This window comes from Cotesia glomerata, unplaced genomic scaffold, assembly GCF_020080835.1.
Source record: "Cotesia glomerata isolate CgM1 unplaced genomic scaffold, MPM_Cglom_v2.3 scaffold_19, whole genome shotgun sequence".
NCBI lineage: Eukaryota > Metazoa > Arthropoda > Insecta > Hymenoptera > Braconidae > Cotesia > Cotesia glomerata.
The window spans coordinates 37,965-56,530 of NW_025402330.1; the positions used below are offsets into that span (position 1 = coordinate 37,965).

The 18,566-nt window shown below is 31.4% G+C and overlaps 2 protein-coding genes across 4 annotated transcripts; one reads left to right on the forward strand and one right to left on the reverse strand.

Annotated features, from left to right (window-relative positions):
• The first annotated feature begins 231 nt into the window (after nucleotides 1-231).
• Nucleotides 232-2,810, forward strand: LOC123274022. 3 transcript variants are annotated; one of them, XM_044741522.1, is made up of 8 exons: nucleotides 232-331; nucleotides 407-500; nucleotides 577-770; nucleotides 1,286-1,418; nucleotides 1,632-1,775; nucleotides 1,836-2,014; nucleotides 2,396-2,619; nucleotides 2,728-2,810. In XM_044741522.1, the coding sequence occupies exons 1-5, from the start codon at nucleotides 308-310 to the stop codon at nucleotides 1,676-1,678; spliced, it is 492 nt and encodes a 163-aa protein (XP_044597457.1). In that variant the 5' UTR covers nucleotides 232-307; the 3' UTR covers nucleotides 1,679-1,775; nucleotides 1,836-2,014; nucleotides 2,396-2,619; nucleotides 2,728-2,810. The 3 variants fall into 3 exon arrangements, 2 of the variants coding, with proteins under 2 accessions (XP_044597457.1, XP_044597456.1); XM_044741521.1 differs by having other exon boundaries at nucleotides 1,632-2,014; XR_006511429.1 differs by lacking the exon at nucleotides 407-500 and having other exon boundaries at nucleotides 1,632-2,014.
• Nucleotides 2,811-15,751: 12,941 nt separating this feature from the next.
• On the reverse strand, nucleotides 15,752-17,107 carry LOC123274023. The gene has a single exon (XM_044741523.1). It carries the CDS (start codon nucleotides 17,105-17,107, stop codon nucleotides 15,752-15,754), a length of 1,356 nt encoding a protein of 451 aa, XP_044597458.1.
• Between the last annotated feature and the right edge of the window lie 1,459 nt (nucleotides 17,108-18,566).

Sequence of the window (18,566 nt, forward strand, 5' to 3'; positions counted from 1 at the left end):
CACACACACACACACACACACACACACACACACACACACACACACACACACACACACACACACACACACACACACACACACACACATACACACACACACACACACACACACACACACACACACACAAACACACACAAACAAACACACACACACAGACACCATCGCGGGGATAGTCAGGGAAGCTTCATGAGACCTTAAAACGTCGAGATCTGATGAAACCTCGATTTTTGTAAAATGGGGTAAAACCAATAACTTCCCGATTTTTGAAAATTTCCAATTTTCTTAGCGGGAAGTTAAAAAGTGTGCTATGGTAAAATCGTTTTTTATTCAGGTAAGAATTTTTTTTATTAGTATCTTATCAAAAAAATATTATAAATAACATTTACATTGTTCAATGTGCTTGAAGATCCAATCGTTGCGACAACTTTTTTTTTCAAACCTACATTATTCTAAAAATTTTCTACGACAACATCCGGATCTTCAGGTTTATCATTGTTCACGTTTGTATCAAGTAACCTTATAAAATTGAGTTTAATTTTATGACTAATATACTTTTGTTATTTTTTATAACTGTAGGAAATGACGATGAGATAGATGCTAAATGGGCAGAACTTACCAAGCCTAAAAACAGAAACAAACTTAAATTTGATAAAAAAGCAGAACTGCCAGATGAAAAATGTCGTCAAGGTCGAAAAAGAAATTTATCAAAAGTTTTAGCTAAGGAAGATGATAAACGCTCTCATAAGTTGGAAACCACAGTAAAAAAAGCAGTAAGCATGCAAATCTTTTACAATTTGTCTAATATGTTGAGTATTTAAATTATAAAAGCAAAAATAGGCTTCAGATAAATTTTTTATTTGTGTTCAAAAATTAGTTGTTAAAGACTCGAAAATTTTGTCAATATTTTTGAATATATTAAAACTATAATTTGTTATATGTTCAAATTTATTGTATAAATATATATGACTGAATTGAGAAGATATTTTATTTATAAGCTTTCATACTAAAAAGACCAGATCAGTAAAATGTAATGAGTTAAAAATAAAAAAATGCACACATAAAAAATTAAAAAATTTGCATGAGCCTCTTTTTTAATATTTATTCTTTTATAATTATATATTATTGCATGTTTTTCTCATTTACTCTCATTAATATATGTTTATATTTTCCTCTTTACTAAAATCAAAAATCGTCAGACTCTCTTATCTATGTCACATCATTTGCACTTGTTTTTTTTTGCATGCTACTATGTAATGATTAATTATATTCTTATTTCTCTTATTAGAAGGAGCCACGTAGAAAAACCGAGCCCAAAAATCTGAAAGCTAACCAAAACTCTTCACAAGAAGAAAGTCTTACCCAAGACGACTATAAGAGAATGTATTTAGATCTGCAAAAGAAAATGAATGATGAAAGAAGTAAGCCGAAATAAAAATTAATGTACTTTGTACATCAAATTTTTTTTCTAGCTTATTTTTTCGGCTACTTTTTTTTTAATGTAGTTTAAAAATTGCTCGACTGTTATATACAAAGTCTATTCATACTCTTTTGAAAATGATTGTCTAATGAATGCTTAACTTCACATAGTTATAATGAATTTTTATTATTACATAATTTTTTATTTTTATTAGAATCGTCTAATGTGAAAAATAAAAGTCCTGGGTTAGCAATAATTTAAAAAAAAAGAAATAATTCTTCATCTTCGGAGACCGAGTCTTTTAATTCATCTACTGAAGATCCATCGATGCACTATTCTAAATCTGATGATACCGGTGGTGAGAGTGTTTTAGACGAGATTGACAAAACTGGAACTAAAGCTAAAAATAATTCTTTAGCTAATGAATTTGGAGAAAAAGAAATGTCAGCTGATGAAAAAGAAATCGCTGATTCAGCTATTGAAGATAATTTGAGCAATGAGGATAAAAATAATAAAAATAAAACTGATCTTGAAGCAAAGCAACCAGAATATTATGATGAGAATATTCAACTTTTGGGCCCTAATCATGGAGAAAAAGTATGTTAAACGTTAATCTAAATTTTTAAAACTAATTCTTTCCATACATTTACTGTTATACTTTTTGAGAAATTTAATTACTTCAATTATTCTTGTATTTACGATTTTCAAGAAATTTAGCCATGCATGGTATATATTTTTTTGATCAATCTCAAAAATTATCTAAATTTGATTTATTACTTCAATATTCAAATGCAAAATAATTTCTTTTTGCGCTAATAGTTTTCTAACTGAAATGACATTGCGTATTAGATTAATTAACTCATAAAATTTAATATCAATTTAACTTATATTAATTATTCGTTATCCGGCGTTCGATTGACATATTAAGATTTATTATAGTCTCTACTTTGCATTTTCATTGATATATTTTTGTTGTAGATGATTGGATTTGTGCCAAATATCTTTTGCATAAAAAAAATTAGATATTGGTCAAGAAAGTGGGGAAGTGACGGTCCTCGCACGTTATTTCATGGAAGGGGTTTTGAAGCAAGAAGAGCTATTACGTTATACATTCAGTGGTCAAGCTGCTCGCGCACAAGGCTCTGAGAAAAACAAGAAAAAAGTAGAACCGTTTCACCATGCAGCTAAAACGGCAATAATAAGTAAGCTCTAATAAGTGCAATGGAACTTTGATTTAATTTCGCTGGTTGATAAATTGTTTAATTTAATAATTAATAATAGTGATTCATCAAGTTTATTTTTTATTCTAGACTATGCATTAAACTATTCAAAGGAGCATGGCTGGAAAAAAAAAAGAAAAATGGCGAGTCAGCACCTTATAATGAAAGTGAAATCAAGAGATCAATGACCCAGCACATTGGTGAAATTAAACGAGAGCATGCTAAAAATCTTCAGATAAAACCACCTACTGCACCGTAAATTATGATTTACCCTTTCTGACACACGTTAATTTGATAACTAAAATATTAATATTTTATCAATTATTTAGTCTTTTAAACATTTCCTTTTTTTCTTACTGCTAATTTTGAGTTACGTTATTCTAACCATATAAACTAAATATTACAATAAAGATAAGCTAAATATTATAATAAAGAAATAAAATAAATAAGTGAGATCAATAGCTCTAAAATATCCATTTATCTTTTATACGTAAATATCATTATTTATTGAGATTTACATATGTTCGTTAAAAGTATTTAGAGTTTATAATAACAATAAAATGCGAGTAGATTTATAGTTAAAATAGTTTAAAGTTTAATATACTTATTATACTTGTATTCTTTTTCATGTTGTAAAATTTCTTGAAATGTGTTTTTGGGTAAAATATTTTGAAGATCGACGTTTTACAAAGATCTGCTTAGATATGCTTGGATATTCGAAGATATAGTAAGATCTACTTGGATCTCTTTGTATATTGTCAGCTTCTGTTTGGATCCGTTTGGATCGCGCCAAAATTTGGATCCAAGCATATCTGACTGTTTAGATCCAATTATATATGCTTGGATCCAAACGTTTTTTATCGGATATATATAATCCTGCATGGCTGTATATTGCTCCATATATAGTCATATATAATTATATATAACCTTATATACAATTCCATATATAATCATGTATGCTTATATATGATTATATATAATTGTATATAATTATATATGTGATTCCATATACAATCATATATAATTATATATGATTATATACAATTATATATGATTATATAGAAAAATTTTTTCTCGGGAAAGTAAATAAATAATTAAAATTATTTTTTTATTAAACCAAACAACTAAGATGTGATAATAATAAAAATATCTGAAGAAAAAAATATTATTATTTGTTAATTTCAAGCAAAGTTTTAAATAATAAAATTATTTAAATTTCGTTATTCATCCTTTATAACAAATTATACTTATTCTAACTCGACATTTTATTTTTTATCAAACCTCTTATCTTTCAGTGAAATACTTTCCAAATAATTAAGTCATTCTTGTAAAAAAAAACCGTCATGGGTCGTCTACGTAGTTGTATTTGACGGTAACAATTGTGACCGGGCTTGTGACCGTCATTTGCACAACAAACGTGTTGAAAAAAAATTTGTGACGTCACTTACCGTCACGAAACGGTATTTATGACGGTCTCGTCACATAAAATCAAAATACCGGTAAATGTACATCTCTACCCAGTGGAGAATATTTCTCGAAATTCAGATGACAATACATCTGACCAAGAAGAAACTCCGCTAATGATCGTAACAGAGTATACGGGGCCTCCTTTATCCAGAGAAGGTCTCCGATCCACGCTAGTTATTTATCGACCGACTCCCCAGAGCGCTGTGCTCTGAAGTACTCGCGCCTCTAGCTATAAGTAGTGAGTAAGTTCCCAAGGAGGAAGCGCCGGCGCGGAGAGAGAATGGGAAAGACGAAGTGGAGAAAGTATTATGTCCACCCGCAAATTTTTTTTTCTTTCTTTAAATTTAAATTATCCACGCAGATGGAAGACTTCTCCATGCGCGAAAGCCACAATAAAATAGAAGCTACGCGACTGCTGGTTGACTAGCGGGGACTTCTGCAAACTCAGCAGCGCGAGCTTTTAAAAAGGTGATCATCAGCCACTCCTTGTTGTTGTTAGTTAATTTGACTTCCGCGTTTAACTTGACGGACCCGTGCCTTGTAGAAGTCCCTTATCTTAATTTGCGCTGCACTTAAGACGAGTTCAGACACGGCTTAACCGGCAGGCCACGTATTAATTATAAGTATTAATTATAATCATAGAGAGCCGTAATCTCAAAGTTCTAATTTGCTCTGCACTTAGGCGAGAATTCGGTCAGTAAATAAGTAAAAATCTCTTAAAAGCTAATTTCGCGCACTTTACCCTACGGGGGACTAGAGGACGTTAGCTCAAATAAATAAAATTCAAATAAATAAATTACGTTTAGTAAAATTTGTGTAAGTGTAAAAGTTTTAGTGTTTATAAAAATAAATATCAAAAGAAGTGAAATTTTGTTCGAGTTAGTTCATTTCATAAAATGAGGAGCCCTTAGAGTAAGCAGCCCAAATCCATCCACTTCCATCCACTGCAAGGACCAACTAGAGGGCCCATTCAAGGAAAAGGTGCTAATAGCAGCCCCGGAATCACGGATCCGGTAATAAGAAATAATCCTGCAAGTAGTAAGTACATCTATACTCAATAAAAATCCGTGCTCAGTCTCAAACGAAGGCGTGGTAAATTCGTACATCGAAAACGTCCCACATAAATAATTAAAACAACGGAATTAAAACCTCCATTGCGTATTCTTTAAACCGTTAGTCCAAACCTCCACCGTTTACGCTACTGCTCTAAAAACGCCCTTGGACATAACAAAAGAAACGCACCAACAAAATTCTGAAGATTCATTGTGACCGAACAGTCTTATTGAACAGACACGTAAAAACTTACTAAACAACTACTTAAGGTAATTATTTTATAAATTAAAGTTTTTCCTGCCTATTGGTCAAGTGACTAGTGAATCTAATTCAAGCTAACAGATGGACATTCTATCTTTCCACATGGTAATTATTTTATTTCGCTCAGCTTAAGTGGAACGAAGCGATAAAACTTTATTAATTATTGCTTGCTAGGCCTTCATGTCAGCTTGCATTAGTTAATCTTAAACGGTAATAAGTTCTAATGCCAATTAGCAGTTACAGGTAAAATAATTGTCGAGGAGTACGTGACGCGACGCGGTGACCGGAGTCTTTGCCGCCAAATCAAATAACTCACCAAGGAGAGATTCTGTACCAGCATCGAGATAAGAAGTTTACAGCTCATCGAAGGAGTGCGCAATAAAATTATAAAAACTCCAGGTACGAATATCATGTCTAAATAATTTCTCGGTGGTGCGGCATCAGCCAGGCCCTCATGTCGGCTGAAGGTCATCGCCATTTCGCGTTCGGTCACAATTACTAGTCTTAGAATATTATTTAGAATATAATTTAGAATTTATTTAAGAAAATATTTAGAATTCAATTTAGAATTTATTTAGTAAAATATTTCTAATATGATTAAGAATATATTTAGAATAAAATCCGGAACAAATTTGAGAATGATTGAGAAAAGTTCAAAATAAAAGTCAGGCTTAAATTAAGAATGAATTTAAGAATAAGTCAGAAATAAATTACTAAATATTTAATTAATAAAACCAGGAATGACTTCGGTTTATTAATTAAGCATGTAGGCAGAGTCTGAATTAATTTTGCTAGGAACTATTTCAGTTTGTTAATTCATGACTTTGGTGCTACGTGAAAATTGTTTTTTGGTAATTGAATTGGAGTGAATTTATTTAATCAATTGCGTGAATTAAAATCATTAAAATATTTTGGTAAAGTTTTAGTAAAATCATTTGAATTAAAATCATTAAAATGTTTCTGCAAAAGTTTAGTAAAATCATTTGAAATAAAAATACTTAAAATCAGTAAAATAATTTGGATTAAATTTTTAATTGTTTAAAGTGAAATTAGAATCAGTTAAAATCAGCAAAATTGTTAATTCAAATTATTTAGTTGAAAGTAGAAAATAAAACACTTGTAAATTTCGTTCGGAAAAAAAATTACCAAAAGTTATGTGACAAAAACGCAAGACCGAGGGAGAGAGAGTCAGCCATTTTGTCCCGCGCTAAAACTCTGAGTAGAGGACACGCAAGATCGAGACTAAAATCTTAGTGCGTTGTGAAGTGAAATATAATCCTTAGTTCTCAAATAAAATAAAATTAAATAAATTCTAAGTTTTCAAGCGACACAATAGAAAGAAAAATAAAATAATTTAGATAAAATAAACTCAGATATTCAAGATCAGTTAAATAATTTAGTCAAAGTACATCAAATAAAATTGATTGATAAACTCTTAATTCAGAAATTAATGTCAGGTAAATTAATTCGTAAATTCTGACAAAATAATGTGGACTAAATTAAAATCAATTTAGCAAAATACTTAATAAATTCTGGTAAAATAAATTAGATAAAATAAAGTAAATTAATTAAACGAAATTAAATTAAATAAAATAATTATCGGGCGCAACAAACACATTGCAGGCAGATTATTAAGACCTCTGTCGTCAGATTTTAATCTATTAATTCAAGATACGAAGACCTCTTGTAATTAAATATTTATCGTTGTATTGTTAAGACCGCCACAACATTAAATTAGTTAAGAACTTTAAATCGATAAAATGGAATTTGGATTAAGATTTATAAATAAGTAAGAAATCGGATTTGGTAAATTAGTAAAGGGGAATTAAATAGGATTTCATTTGGAAAATAAAATTTAATGAGAAAACTTTAGAAAATAAATTTATGAAATTTAATTTGTAAAATTATGGGGAAATATTTAGTGTGCGTGGGAAATTAATAGTGTGGGTGGGTAGAATTATTAATGCAGTGTTGCCTAGGATTTCATGGTACCCTCCTCTGTTTCTTGGGCACACTCAGAATCCTTTGCATAGATGCCCGGGTTGGAGGTGCAATAGGAGTAAGTTGAAAAAATAAATAAAATTGTGGGTGTGTGTAGATTATCATTACAGTGTAGCCTAGAGATTCATGGTATCCTCCTCTGTTTCCTGGGCACACTTAAAAACTGTTGTATAGATGCCTGGGTTGGGGGTACAACGGTAGTAAGTTAAAAACCGCGATATAGATACTCCATAAGAGGGTATCATCGGGAATGATTTTATATAATTATTTTGTAAGGGGTTTTATTTGTGTAAACGGTTGGTTAAATAAAAATAATTTTTGAAAATGAATTTCTTTTAATGATTTCTGTTTCCTTCTTAGCAATCTCTCCTGACCCTGTTTAATTACTCCATGTTCTGGTCCAGTTTCTGTATACTATGTATAAAAATCCAGTTGCGCTCTAAAGAAATATTAGGGGTAACCAAGAGGAACAAAATACCCCGTTTCATGATATAAGAAACAATGTCTTCTATTTATCTCAGAAATTGCAGTTATCCAATTTTTCAAGTTCTCCATCTGAAATTTGTCTTTCAAATAGTAAAACTTTTACTCCAAAAAAAGTTCATCTAGATCGACTTAATGCTATTTCAATTTTGTTCAGTTTATCTCCAATCAAAAGAAAAGATTTAGATCGATCAGAAACTTATGCCCAGCTTAAATATTATGAGATAAAATCTAAGTAACACTTATGATTCGAACATGCTACGGATAATACATTGTACACGATTGACTATAAAACTTTAGTCATTGATGATAATTCAGAAATGACTGGAAAGAAATAATACTTGAATTGAAAAAAAAAATTTGATAGTACAAGCATATCGAAAGAAAAAATTTAAATATTATCTGTACTACCATCAACTTGGTCAAAAGAAAAAATTGTAAATATTTTTGGCGCATCAATATACATGATAAAAAAGGTGAAAGAAAAAGTACAACAAGATGGTATTTTATTAATTTCTGATGGAAACAAAGGCCACCCTTTACTGAAAGCTGCTGAAGATAGAATCCAAAAGTTTTTTAGAAATCAAAATGTCAGTCGAGAATTACCCGGCAGAAAAGAATACAAACCCAAGAAAAAATGTTTCTATATAATCATATATAATTGTATATAATCATATATGACTATACAGAGTGTCCCAGAAGTAACGGACGCCATTGTAGCATCTGATAAACAAAATAATTCTGAGACGAAAAGTCCTTAGCCATTTTTTAATCAGACGCATAAATAATTAATTATTAATTAAAATAACGTCCTTTTATGCGTTAGAGAGAGAGCACTAGTGTCAAGTCAAGTGCGTTCCAACGAAGACGCTTGCACGTGTGAATGTGTAAGTAAATATGTGTGACTACGTTAGCTATAGAAACTAGTTAGTCATACAGTTAGTTGTGTCTTTGTTTGGCACATACTTTACTGGACACTGGCGCTCTCTCTCTAACAAATAAAGAGACGTTATTTTTAATTAATAATTAATTATCTATGCGGTTAATTGAAAAATGGCTAAGGACTTTTCGTCTCAGAATTATTTTTTTCATCAGATGCTACAATGGCGTCCGTGACTTTTGGGACACCCTGTATAATTATATATAACTATATATGGAGCAATATACAGCCATCCAAGATTATATATAATCCCATATATAATTATATAAGCTTATATATAATTAACATATATAAAAATTTTTTCTTTGAAAAAAAATTTTTTTTTGGTAATCACAAGAAGTGTAAAATGATGTTTATAATTACGTTTAAATAATTCTGAAATACAAAATTTGTTACATTTCCTATGAGATGTTTTGGTCTTCTCTGATACTACCTAATAGTAAATCATTATTTATTTTATTATTTAAATGAGTGTTATATTATAATGAGATTCGGTCAAATAAATAAATTATGAATTATGACTATCCAAATATATTATAAAATCAATTTTTATATTATATTGATGATAAAGCCATATGATACATTATGTAGATCATAGAATCATTGTCATCTAAGACAGCAGCACAGCAGACAGAAACTTCAAGACGCACGGACATCACTAAAGTTAAGCAGCATTGAGCAGGGTTAATAGTTGGACCATATTAAATACTCTATCCATAAAATTAACCCAATAATTAATTAGATGTAATAAATATATAATTAAATATTGTTATATATAATTATATATGATTAGATATGATTATATTTGGCCATTTTTCATATATAATCATATATAACCAATTTATATATAAATATATATAATTATATATAAATATTTTTTCTCGGAAACCTGTTATTGAAAATGGTCCACGAGTGCAAAAGCAAAAAGCCATTCGGCAGCCGAAATGGAAGTAGATTTTTCAAATGAAGAAAATTGATTTTAGATAAAATAATATAAAAACTAATAATGTATAACTTAATTCATGAATTAAAAACAAAATTCAATACTAAATTTAAAACTATTTAAAACAAATTTTGGAAAAAAAAAATATCTTGTGAAGAAAAATTTTCTCAAATATTTATCAAACAATTGCAAAGATTATAAGATTTGAATTATAAATGTCCAAATTTTAAGTAACTGCTTAGGAACAACAGTTTCTAAGTTAATCAGAATTTTGAAATCGGATGAAATTTTAATTGAAGAAAACAAAATTTAGAACTAATTTGTGACATATTTACAGACGACCTACCCGAAAGCATTACACCAAAGACTGATCAATATCGTAATTATTGAATTTACATCATGATTAAGCTATGATGCAGACAATAATTCTAATTGTTGTGTCCTGGCAGAAACGGCTGCAACAGTAAAACTGTTTCATTAAACGAACTCTAAAAGAAGTAATAATGTGACTATTACCACTTATGATTAGTTAAAATTGAAGCTTATTAAAGGAACTTTACGATGCATTTTACCGAATTTTAATATCTTGTCTAGTTCAGTAATTATACCAAGTTGAAGTAGGAAAAACAGCAATTTTTACGATTTTCAAAATTTCAAAATCCTGTAATTTTCAAATTACTCGCTCGATTAAGCTCATCTTCAAACTTAACCTTGGTCTTGATCTATAGATAAAGCATGTTAAGTTTGAGAAGAATCGGTTATAAATTGAAAACGCTATCGTGCTGACAAGCCGCGTTATATCGTATAAATATATATATATATATTAGGGTGGCGCAAAAAAACTGACTATTTTTTTTTGTCTCGAGTGAAAAAATGTTAGTTTGTGATGTTTTAAGAGCCCTCACTAAAGGACAGCTTAAAAAAAAATTTTTAAGAGGTCACTCCAAATTTTTTAAAATTTCAAAAATCGTCAAAAATTTAATTTTTTTTTTTTAATTTTTTTTCTCGTTACGGTATAATTTTATAGACCAAAAAAAATAAGTTTCTGAAAGTTTCAGTTCAAAATATAAATTTTGAAAGGTCGCTCATAATTTTTTTTTTTTTTTCTTTAATTAGTCATATTGCCGACTTTAAGTGTTGGGAGTGGTACGTTGAGGTCTTTTTGGTTTGAAAAAATCTTAACCTACGCAGCAAGGTCAAATCTCAACCAAGCTGGTTTCTAAGACGAGCTTGGGATTCGAACCCACGCCTGGCAGTTGATTAAATAAAATTATTAAATTAAAAAAAAATTATATTTTCTATGTTGTGCTTGATTTTTAGTTCATCTCGTGATGTATTTTTATCGATTATTGTAATAAATAAAAAAAAAAACAATGCATGGAATTTTAATTTGAATAGTAAAAGGTCGCTCGAAAAAATCTAAACTAATGCACTAATAAATTGAAAAAAATTATGAGCGACCTTTCAAAATTCAAATTTTGAACTGAAATTTCCAGAAACTTATTTTTTTTTTAGTCTATAAAATTATACCGTAACGAGAAAAAAAATAAAAAAAAAAAAATTCGATTTTTGACGATTTTAGAATTTTAAAAAAATTTGGAGCGACGTCTTAAAAATTTTTTTTTAAGCTGTCCTTTGGAGAGAGCTATTAAAACATCAAAAACTAACATTTTTTCACTCGAGACTCAAAAAAAAAAAATAGTCGGTTTTTTTGCGCCACCCTAATATATATATATATATATATATATATATATATATATATATATATATATATATATATATATATATATATATATATATATATATACAGAGTGTCCCAGGAGTAACGAACGCCATTGTAGCATCTGATAAACAAAATAACTCTGAGACGAGAAGTCCTTAGCCATTTTTTAATCAGACGCATAGATAATTAATTATTAATTAAAATAACGTCCTTTTATGCGTTAGAGAGAGAGTACTAGTGTCAAGTCAAGTTCGTTCCAACGAAGATGCTTGCACGTGTGACTGTGTAAGTAAATATGTGTGACTACGTTAAAAACTAGTTAGTCATACAGTTAGTTGTGTCTTTGTTTGGCACATATTTTACTGGACACTGGCGCTCTCTCTCTAACAAATAAAGAGACGTTATTTTTAATTAATAATTAATTATCTATGCAGTTAATTGAAAAATGGCTAAGGACTTTTCGTCTCAGAATTATTTTTTTCATCAGATGCTACAATGGCGTCCGTGACTTTTGGGACACCTTGTATATATATATATATATATATATATATACAGCATATATATATATATATATATATATATATCTAGTAGAACCTCTATAACTCGAACTTGAAGGGAGAGACAAAAAAATTCAGGTTATAGAGTTTTCGAGTTATAGAGGGTTTCAAGTTAGGCAGTAACTGGTTTCATCAAACTGTTTCGCAACATTCTTTTTTTTTGACTCATCTTCACTGCTTCACTGTTCAATATTTTTACTAAGAAAATTTTCTTATACAATAATTAATGTTCTTGAAAATTTTCAAGAATATATATTCTTAGCTCAAGGACTTGTTAAATTGATTGAAATAATTTTTACTTAATTTAAATAAAGCTATTCTCTTGTTTATCTATTACTGAAAGATAAATATTGATGCTCTTTTCTTCAGAAATCAATAATTGGTAATAATAGAATATTTGGTCGTCATCGAATTTTTCGAACCAAGAAATTGTTAATTGAGTAAAAGTATTTTTTTTTCTCAGTAAACGGTATGATAATTTTACAATTGCCAACAGAAAACCTGACGTCAGCTTTGAATTTTATTACTATTTCGTAGAACTAATAATCCAAATAAGATATTTACATACGATAATAATTTTTAATTCGAGATAAAGAGGTCTAAGTGTATGTATTCGAGTTATGGAAGGTAAAAATGTACAGAAACAGCTTGTAGGGACTCACTAATTATTTCGACTTATAGAGGGTAAAAATTTCGAGCAACGGAGGTTTTACGGCTTGAAGGGAAGGGGATGAAACATTTCTTCGAGTTGCGGAGGTTTTCGACTTATCGAGGTTCGACTTAACGAGGTTCTACTGTATATATATATTTATATATATACGATATAACGCAGCTTGTCACGACGATAGCGTCGCCAATTTACAACGGATCCTTACCAAACTCAACATACTTATTCTACCGATAGATACCAAAGTCAAGTTCGAAGATGAGCTTAATCGGTCAAGTAATTTAGAAATTCCAGGATTTCAAAATCATAAAAATTCATATTTCTTCATATTCCTACTCGAATAATGTTTGAATGGTATAACTTATTGAATCTCCATAAATTGCATCTGAAAGCTTTTTGAATAAGCTCCAATTCGAGTACCATATCATATGTGTAGTCCCAAAATTAAGTCCTATTTCACTACTTCAATTATGAAATTTACTATTGCATTCATTTTATAAAATTTTTATTTTATTTTTTTCATTAGAAAACTTTTATTGTTATGATTATAATAAAAATTGTACGTTAAAATTCAATTGTAATTTTGATTGATAAGTAATTAAATGAAATATACTTCCATTTCGGCTGCCGAATGGTCTTTTTTATTTTTTAAGCCTTTTTAACCTCTTAAATTTTGTTACATCCAGAGTGTCGCAAACGCAATAATTATGTTTATTAAGTTACGAATTTTAGAACTAGCTACTGAAAGCCTTTGTTCAGAGTGGCGGGAACCTCGCCAGTAGGTATTTTACTTGAGTACGCGGGATAAATAAGAGAATGGCCGATGAATAATGATTCGGAATTAATTAGTATTTATAATTCACCCTAATATCAATCACACTAGGTAGTTTTACTTAAATATGGGAGAGAAAAAAATAACATGTATGGAAAAGGAAATAACAAATTATACCTGGTTTTGAACAAGAAAATGTGCGATAAATGCTGACTACTGTTGGCTCGTGCTGGCTCGATGCAGGTAGAAAAAGGGATTGTGCCGGAGATAATTGATTTTAACACCGTAACTTCGTTTTATGAATTAATTTTATTGAAGTATTAACTGCCAATAAATGTTATAATTAAACAAGGATTATTGATTGACTGGAAGTTTTTTATGCGATATTAATACTTAGTTCAACTGAATTGAATTCATATTCGCCCGAAATTATATGTACGTTATCGAGACAATTAAGACTGTAAACTAATAAGGATGTTTTAAATATTCAAGCGCAGGAAGTACTAGTGAGGTTTTTTTGTAGGTGACAGGAGATTTTAAGGACGGTCTAATTTTCCCCTCTTTAAGAATTTTCCCACCCGAAGTAGATCGGTGGTAATGTTAGATTATTTCTAAAAATTGGCTATGTATGGTGGTTCGAGCAATGAGTTAGAGAGAAGTAGAGGAGCAAGGGGCTTCCGAGATACTGATAAAGTAGGAATCTACATACCGACAGGGTGGTTTGTGTCCACGCTAAATTACCAACCATATTTTCAACCCTTTTTTATCATTTGACCATACTTATAACCCTTTTTATTGACTATTTGAATTTTAATTTCCGCCGTTTTCTCGCCCTTTTTGATCCGCCATCTGGTACACTATTTTGAATTTCAGCCATTTTACCACCCCCTTTTTGATCCACCACGTGGTAGCCGCCATTTCCCGCGACGACGGCATCCCTTTTGGTCTGCCTAGTAGCCGCCATTTTCCACGACTACGTCACCCCTTTTGGCCCGCCACTGGCAGCCGCCATTTTGACTATCTCTACAACCCTTTCACCGTCATCTCCCGCGATTTCGCTGCCATTTTGTCCCGCTATTTCGTCAGCCTTTTTGTAAACAAGTCCTAACTTGTTAGTGACGTCATTTTCTGATGAAATTTTTTTTTTCTGATGCAATCCTTTCTGCGCAATTTACCCCTACTTTTTCATCTTTATGGTGGTAGTGGGGATTAGCGATATAAAATCAGCTCACAACCATGACACCGTTATTATGTTTTCGAATGTGAACTTGAGCACTTAAGTTGAGAAGATGGAGATTTTCATTGATTTTGAAGGCTTCTACACGCTTGATGGATCTTTTATTGTCAAAGAGCTTGCTGTTATCTCGATTAGCGATGAAGTGGATTTTTTAAGTACTGCTGCGCTAGCAACTTTCGAACCACCAGCTGGGTACACCAATGAATTTATGGTCTTGGAGACCAAAGACTTTTTGTTGAGAAACCATGGCATCAGATGGGATGAAGGATCATTCTTCTATAACGAACTCGAAGAAGTGCTGCGAGAGACTCTCAAGCAGAAAACATACGTTTATGTTTTGGGTGAAGAAAAAAAATATTGGCTTGAAAAAGTAATTAATTTTTCAGCTGAAGTAATTGATTTATCAAAGATGAGATTTATCAACCATCTTGAAGACTTTGATCCCATCCAACCGTGTCTCCTGAAGAAAAATCACTCAAGTAAAAGCAATTATGCTTGTGCCTACGAAACAGTTCATAGAATGAAATGTTGGTTTCTCAGCTGTTGGGGTCTAAGTCCATCGCTGGAAAAGTCACTACAGCTTTTTTATCAGTTTCAGTCTTTAGTGAAGATGGATCCACAAGATATTGCCTGTTTGGATAAATCTTTCATACTTAAATTCACAAAACATGGAATAAATGCTGTATGGTCAAAGCTACCTCATCACATAAAGATGGACTCAAGATTTATCGATTACACAAGATGTACAGAGCATTATAAAACTATGAATAATGATGTTCTCGATGGCCCTTATCCATTGAAGAAGGACTGCTATGAATGTAATAATAAATCTTTTTTATGAGCTAATGTATCTTAAAATAATTATTTTAATAAGGTTTTATAAATAAACAATCATTAAATTACAAATAAAAGTGTTTTTTTTTATTAATTAATTTTTTTATTACATTAAGTTTATTAATTATTTTTTATTACATTAAGTTTATTAATTAACACAAGTTCAATAATTTTATTTAATTCTTGTATTCGTCGGTGAAATCGTTCTCTATTTCTTGCTGCTTGTTCCCATGAACTTTTCCTTGCTTGTCTGGATGCAAAGTCCCACACATACATATAATGTATGGTAGGCTTAGGATCAAACTGTACCATTGAGTAAGTTTTCTTACAGTGCTGCTGATGGGATTGTACTCAATTATTCGGTCGTGAATTATCAAACAGTAAGCAGCAGTTTGATTTGGAAACTGTGCTGATGATTCAAACTCCAGACGTATATCCACAGGCCCAGACTTGATTGACTCGTTCTGCTTGGAGCAGTCAATTATATACAGAGGTGCTTTATTAAAAAAATTTTTCTTAGCCATTAGCGGTTCAGCTTCTTTTCCATAGTAAGCACTTTGAAAATTTGTGTACATATCATACATCAAGGCGTACTGATTATTCGTAATGTTGAGGTTCAAATTTCCATATGGATAACTCTGAGAGTTCAAGACGAGCTTAATATCTCTTATGCTGCAATGGTCAAACTCGCTTGAATTTTGATTCGATTGATTCTTTCTTGCTGTTTGAAATCCAACGATGACAAAACGAGGTTTCTCGAATTGATTTGTTGTTTTAATTGCCCAAATGTGATTGGTTGTAGCTGGTAGCAGTGGATACTCATACAGTTCCCAAGTCCGGAAACTGATTGGGATAGCTGGATCAGAGGTTATATAATTCAACACCTCAATTTTATACTTGTCAGACATTGTTATATACGGTACAATCCACTCAATTTTTTGAATCGTAATTGAAACATTTTCATCCTCAACGGTAACAACATAAGCATTTTGATCAGTATTTGATCTGATCAGTATCAATTCATGCTTAGCATTCACAATAACTCGTTGATAATCTTCAGCAAATCCTAGGATAAAACTCAGCGGTACTGAGACATCAAAGTAGCCATTAGCATTGGTCAACTTATTATTATCTTCATTAACAATCCAACCAGCATTTTCCAGAATATTTTGCTGTCCCGGACTCAGAGAAGCGTATCCTTTCATAACACTGGTAATACCAACACTCTTACATCTATCAATTTCTACACCATTCAACTCATAACGTATCTCTTCAAACATATGACAGACAGCCATGTTGATCATCTTTGTAGTAGCACTCACAGCAGTATTATTAGCTTTCCTCACTCTTCCATAAAAATGTAATGTGCTCTTGCTTGGGAGCAAGCACAGATCTTGATGCTGAACAGCAATCCTTATTTCATCACTGTTGTTAAATGTTGATGATGCGTATGGTAGGTGTGAATGAGCTTCACAGTGCACAATAGACTCATCAAAAATAATCGATTTTTTTATATCTAAGATTTCCGCCATGGTATCACACAAGCTAAACAACAAAAATTTATTTTTATCTTGTGAATTTTCCACGTAATTTTAGCTCTAGACTTTTTAGGAACTCTGCGTTCTGACGTGTCAACACTTTCAGAGCTTGATGAGGAGTGATAATCTTTAGACATACTGTAATCCTTTTATACCCACTACCAGTCTTTGTTTCATATACGATACCCATTACAGACTTTTTATATGCAGTCTTATCGTAATAGTCTCGCGACGGAAATTTGCTACTCTCCCGTCCTGGCCAACAATGCGGAGTCTCACGTTATGTATTGCTCGTACGGCGACTGGTAGATAAATGATGTTTGTTGGCACCTCTACTATTTTATATCCCGCTGGAACTCTCGGGAAAAATTCATGGATTGTGTGATTCTTCTCACCATTGATGTTTGACCCAGTAGTTATATTGCACTCAACTCTCAGAGCGTTGATTTTTAATATTTTAACTGGTAAAGCAGATTTATGTGCTGTGTTAGGTTCAAGCACGCGGTTGGTAAATCCAAGTAATAATCCAATAGAAACTTCAGGTTCAAAATTTATATACTGATCACATTTTATTTCACTTCTCAACTCATTGTTGTTTGCTTTTGTTATGTCCGAAAAATATGATCTTGGGATTCGGGAGCTGGACTATCGGAGGTTCGGATAATAGATGAATTTCCCTAACGAGAGTATCGTTAAGTTTTATTTTATGGGTTCGCGAAGGTGAAAACCCCGGAGAGGGCCCCTTGATTAAGACAATCGACCTCGGAAATAATAATAATAACCTCCACTTACTATTGCGAATCTTGACTCCAACGATGATTCGGCCTTTGATTGGACGTTGTACCTATGAGTTCCGCTGCTTGGCTTCTCGCTTCCTCCTGCTGACTGGAGATTGAAGGTTGAAGGTTCTTAACTTAAGAATGATGATACACTTCGATTCGGGTTTTAGTTTATATATTCTGTTTAACTGGCCCTATGGGCAAACACGTCTTAACTTACACTATTCACTTATTAACTAATAACAATATAAAAACAAAGGTTGAAAGTTAATATGAGTTCGTAACCGGAGTAACGACTCCGGCAAACAAAGTTCGCCGATTATAAATTTACAGAAGAAGAAAATAATAATCTGAGAGTGGGACCAGGTCACTGGAACTGTGGGAATCTCGATTATCGTCAAAACGAATTGTGGCTCAAAGAATCGCTATCACAGAACTCAGAAATACCGTTAAGGAAATCGAAATGAATAATTAGGGAAAAGATGACTAATTAATTTAATAATTGAAGTCTGCCTACACGTGTCGGGGTGTAGGACTCACCCGGGCTCTAAGGCAGAACTGTTACCTTGTAAATGAGCTAGCGAATTATGGTGTTCACGTCTTTTATCACCTCGGTTGCGATTCATTAAGTGGGGCTACTAATTAAACAATTGGTTCCTGCGATGAGGTGACAA

What these genes read in the sequence shown, in the direction of transcription:
- LOC123274022 (XM_044741521.1), top strand. Translation starts at nt 308, where the DNA reads ATGGTAAAATCGTTTTTTATTCAG. An exon ending in TAAAATCGTTTTTTATTCAG is followed by an intron (nt 332 to 406) that starts GTAAGAATTTTT and finishes ATGTGCTTGAAG; the next exon opens with ATCCAATCGTTGCGACAACT. An exon ending in AAACCACAGTAAAAAAAGCA is followed by an intron (nt 771 to 1,285) that starts GTAAGCATGCAA and finishes TTCTCTTATTAG; the next exon opens with AAGGAGCCACGTAGAAAAAC.
- LOC123274023 (XM_044741523.1), bottom strand. Translation starts at nt 17,107, where the DNA reads ATGGCGGAAATCTTAGATATAAAAAAATCGATTATTTTTGATGAGTCT.